This window comes from Vicia villosa, linkage group LG1 (assembly GCF_029867415.1).
Source record: "Vicia villosa cultivar HV-30 ecotype Madison, WI linkage group LG1, Vvil1.0, whole genome shotgun sequence".
In the NCBI taxonomy this organism is placed as follows: domain Eukaryota; kingdom Viridiplantae; phylum Streptophyta; class Magnoliopsida; order Fabales; family Fabaceae; genus Vicia; species Vicia villosa.
Window position 1 is genome coordinate 9490569 of NC_081180.1, and position 5038 is coordinate 9495606.

General features: G+C 33.9%; 1 protein-coding gene across 1 annotated transcript; it reads left to right on the forward strand.

Moving 5' to 3' along the window:
- The first annotated feature begins 1548 nt into the window (after positions 1-1548).
- Positions 1549-4704, forward strand: LOC131628022 (uncharacterized). The gene is made up of 5 exons (XM_058898888.1): positions 1549-1706; positions 2261-2345; positions 3877-3990; positions 4088-4189; positions 4409-4704. Exons 1-5 carry the CDS (start codon positions 1627-1629, stop codon positions 4451-4453), a joined length of 426 nt encoding a protein of 141 aa, XP_058754871.1. The 5' UTR covers positions 1549-1626; the 3' UTR covers positions 4454-4704.
- Positions 4705-5038: the final 334 nt, after the last annotated feature.

Below are 5038 nucleotides of genomic sequence, written 5' to 3' on the forward strand. Positions count from 1 at the left end.
CATATTGTCTCCCATTATCAATATTCATCCCAATCCATTTTGATAAACTACTATTGAAAAATCTGTTTTGGGTGGAGCTAGGGACCACACTCTCCCAAAACTGCATTGCCAACTTACAATCTCTCAACACATGCAGAGTCGTTTCCGAGAATCCAAGACAATAGTCACACGCATTCGAGCCAAGCCCCATTCTATTCTTTCTTGAATTGGTTAATAATCTGTCATGCTTAACCAACCAAAGAAAAACTCTGACACGCTCTGGAACTTTAAGATGCCAAATTTTCTTCCACTACTTATCTGCCGATGGAACCGTAAAGTTGCATAAACTATTATACATACCAGTGATCAAGGATTGCCCCATGCTTGAATCCAGCCATGTCCGTTCGTCTTCACCATAGCTTGCATCCGGTGGGAGAATTGCACCTATCTTGCCTAAAATGTCCGCGGGTAGCCAATCCGAAAGCATCCGCCAATTCCACTGTCCCTCCTTAACGAGTAATTTATTTTACAGTAGAGATCAATGCCTGTTAACTATAACAATAACAAATAACAATACAAAATTGTTGATGAAAAATCTTTCAGCGTTAAAATATGTTTTTAGGAAAACTAAAAATAAATTTTAAAATATTATGTATAGTAAACAAAAATTAATTTAACCCAATTACTAATTACGATTTGATATATGATGACAAGAAAAAAAAAACTTGAAATATGTTTTAAAATAGAGAATTTCTTAACATATCTCATCTCTCACGCACCACCGAATTGACAAAACTGCTCTCGCGCTTTCGTAGATGCATTTTCGGAAGTATTTTTTTAAAAAAATTTGATTTTTCCATAGATGCATTTACGAAGTCCCTTAAAACATAGTGAAACATGAGATTTTCCCAATTAATTGAGAAAATCAGAATGTTCCGTTGAAAAATTAATTTGGGATTTTCCCAATTAATTTGAAACTTAATTTGAGATTTTTTCAATTAATTGGAAAAATCTCAAATTTCACTGTGTTTTAACGATTACTAGATCTCATCAAACTTACTTAATTTGGAATTTTCTCAATTAATTGGGAAAATCTCCAATTAAATTACAAATTAATTGAGAAAATCTAAAATTCTCAATTAATTAGAAAAAATCTTACGTAATTACATCTACGAAAGCTTTTTCAATTAATTGGAAAAAATCTTCCGTAGTTACATCTACGGAAAGGTTTGATGGAGTTTGATTAATTGGGAAAATCCCAAATTCTCAATTAATTAGGAAAAATTTTCGTAGTTACAAAAGATTGATGGATTTTGTCAATAGAGTGTTCTGTAGATCTATATATACGGAATTTGGGATTTTACCAATCAATAGAGTGTTTTATACGCTTTGGTAAATGCATCTATCGGAAGGAAGCAAATTTTCTTAAAATATAAAATGCTTCTGAATATACATCTACGAAAATAAGGGTAAAATTGAAATTTTGCGTGGTGTATAAAAGACATATGAGGTTTAGATGAGAAAAACTTGAAATATGTTTTAAAATAAAAATCTAGTTGTATATTAATTTAGTTAGAAAATGAGAAAAGGGAGAAAGAAAATAAATAGTGAAAGGATAAAGCGAAATCGTCAGGTTCTGAGCTATCTATGGCTTCAACCATTCTTCCATTAACCAACCTTCAATTCGCTTCCTTTCATTCTCACCACTCTCTTCCATCCATCGCCACGTAAGTACTTTCCCCTTCCTTTTCGCTTTCTCCTCAAATTCTTGTTTTTCTTTTTCACCTGAAAGTTTATGATTTCACTTCACAACCATTTTTCGGTTATACACTGTATGAATTCCTTTACCTTTTTAGGTATTTTTAAATGTTGTAAAGTTTTGGAGAATTTTTATATAGCTAACAAACAATGTAGAGGACGTAAAAATTGTTCTTAAGAAGAATCTAACAAGTAGTTGTTGAGTTTTCTCTGCTTCAGTAGTATTAAGGTTTTAAAAAACAGTAACAGACTGTGAAATTAGCCGCGACAAAACGGTATTGGAAGGTGTTGATACTGATACTATTACTCACTATTTTTATGTTGAAAAGAATTGTGGTTAACTGACACCGTGATGATCACAATTAGTATCGCGACACGTGTACAGACCGAAATCGTAAAAGCTTTTACGCGACCGCAACCGATATTTAAAATTTTAAGTATCAGCATGGAAAATGTGCAGGGTAAATGGGTAAGGACTTTGTTTTGTTATTGCTAATTAATGAGATGAAGCTCTTTGTTGTAGGTGGGGATGGAGAAGAGGGCAAGATGCTGGCATGGCTTCACATAGAACTCAAAGTCAAGCATTTCGAGTCCTTGCTAATCCCAATGTATGCATAAATTGAATACTTTGTAGTATGTGTGTGTATAGTTGGTTGGAAAAAAAACTTGATGATTGTTGAGATTGGTTGTTTTTCTTTATGAACTTTTGAATTTATGTATGCTGAAAAACTTTGTAGGTATGATCTCAAATGCTTACTCACTTGTGTTGCTTTTATTAATTTCAATATTTCATATAGAATGTTATAGTTTCTACTTTCTGTGGTTCTATATTTTGTTTACATATTTTCTAGTGAAAAATATGTAGAAAAGATGGTGGAAAGTAGACTTAGCTTGTTTGGCCATGTATAGAGAAGAACTTTAGATTTTGTGGTAAGGAGAGTAGATCAGATAGAGAGAAGTCAAACAAGTAGATATAGAAGAAGACCTAGAAATACTATAAGAGAAATTACTAAGAAAGATCTCAAAGTTAACTATTTGGATAGAAGTATGGTCCGGGATAGAACATTTTGGCGGAAGATGATCCATGTAGCCCATCCCACTTATTGGGATTAGGCTTGGTTGTTGTTGTATTTATTGGCATGAAAATACAAATGTACATGAGAGAAGTAGTAGATTGGAAACTTTAGAGGATAACAGGGTATGGAAGGGGTAAAAAATCATAAAATAGTATGGAGTGACAAGGTTGGGAAATCTGTCGGAGTTATATCTATTTAAAAGAACCGATTACTTGATTACTCGATATGATTCAATAAAATTAATTATCATTCTTAGTTGCATTTTAATAATTAAAACTACCTGTTCCGTATTGGAACCAAAATAGATTGGTGAAGGATTGATGTGAATAGAAACAGTGGACTTGAGCTTTTGGTACGGTGGGGAAGGGGCCGACTTGCAAGTTTAGCACTTTAACACCCAAGGCAGTATGAGAGTGAGATGAAGCGAATGAGATTGAATTCAAATTACTTGAGAAATGACATTTTCTTCCTTTTATATAGTAGGGCAGTTATAACTTGCTAATCTAACGGCGCGAGATACGGGAATCCGTCCGATTGATCTTGGGTTGGGATTGTCTACTTCTTCATCTAGGATAGCGTACCTATCCCCCACGCGGTCCGGTGAGCCATTTCACTTTCTGAGCCGTAGCTATTGGGCCTTCTGGTGGCCCAGGACACTACCTTTGTTGCTTCCTTCTTCCTTTCTATGAGAAAATAAAGGGTGTTATCTTCCTATGAAATAATATTCTAAAACTTAGCCTCAACTGTTCTTTCTCGAAATCAATCCATTGTCTAAACTAGCAAACTTGCTATGCATTAATTATGATTGTGTTCCAGTTTGCCTATTTTTTTACTTGATGCAATAAACTGATATTCATATAAGTTACAACTTTCTCTTGCTGAAACTTTACTTCTTTTTGGATATTATACTTTTATGCTGATAAATCAATTACAAGTTTTACTCGGTAAACTGTGAAGTATTCTTTCATTCCCTTTTGATATGAATTTGCCCCTTCTCTTTTTGCCATTTCCTTTTTATTGATGTTTAATGAGATCTACATCTTTTATATTAATAATTATACAGGTATCTTCAGGAAAGGATGGTTCAAAAAAGGATGTGATCATGGTTGATCCCGTGGAAGCCAAGCGATTGGCGGCCAAACAAATGGAAAGAATTAAAGCAAAAGAAAAACTCAAGGTGAAAGAGAGTAGGAAAATGAGTGGAGTATAACACTAATGAAACCATGTTCCTCAGCTCAACTATATATTTAACCAACTTTATGTTGCGATTGTAGAAAAGACGCCAAATTGAGGCGATTAATGGAGCTTGGGCAATGATTGGTCTAACGGTAGGCCTAGTTATTGAAGGTCAAACTGGAAAAAGTATTACAACTCAGGTAAAGTTTGGCATTATTGCTTGCATACACTAAACAGTAAACATATTTAACAAGAAATATCAGATCTATGAAGCACAAACACCGGACACAAACACATCTTTTTTTCAGAGGTGTCGGTGCTACAGAGTATCTGATCATTGATTCCTTTTATTACTTCCATTTGGTTGATCAATTCTTGTGTAAAATTTTGATATGCAAACATCTACTTCATTTTCTCAGCTGCAAGACTACTTTGGAGCAATTATTCACCTTTTTGTGAAGTAGACAATCCAAAAGATGCATGGATACACACTAAGAAATGCAGATTCTTTCTCACATTCTTTGTGAATATATCTGTTAAAGGTTTACCGATAAGGTTTTTTCTTAACACACCAAACCATACAATTTTCACTACTCATTTTTCCTTATTACCCGTTAATGCTACATATGTAACATGATTGATTTTACAAAATAATTGTGCTGTTAGCCAATTATTGTTGCTCGATATGGATGTTTACTCGCTCATTGCTCTTTCCTGCTTCTGGTTTATTGTTGAAATCTTAACACAATTTTCCCCTTACTGTGAAGACGGTTGCAATTGATAAGATGGTTAAACTCTCTTGTCTGGATCAACTAATTAAAATAAAACAAAACTCAGGTGTTTCTAGTTTTCTTTATATCAATTGGGGACTTATTTACCAAAATGAGCTTTTGGGCTTACACAAGAAAATCCTGTAACTAGGATATTAGGATAGATCCCCCTTTCCTATTGCACAGAAGCCCATTAGAATAGAGAATGGAGTTTTCATGGATGTGACATGGAATTTGGTATTATACCACAACTTTGCCCAAGCCAACCCCTTTTGCCAT

Excerpts from the sequence above, each read along its gene's own strand:
- LOC131628022 (XM_058898888.1), top strand. The coding sequence starts at position 1,627 with ATGGCTTCAACCATTCTTCCATTAACCAACCTTCAATTCGCTTCCTTT. Across the intron at positions 1,707-2,260 it reads TCTCTTCCATCCATCGCCAC|GTGGGGATGGAGAAGAGGGC; the intron begins GTAAGTACTTTC and ends TCTTTGTTGTAG. Across the intron at positions 3,991-4,087 it reads AAGCAAAAGAAAAACTCAAG|AAAAGACGCCAAATTGAGGC; the intron begins GTGAAAGAGAGT and ends TTGCGATTGTAG.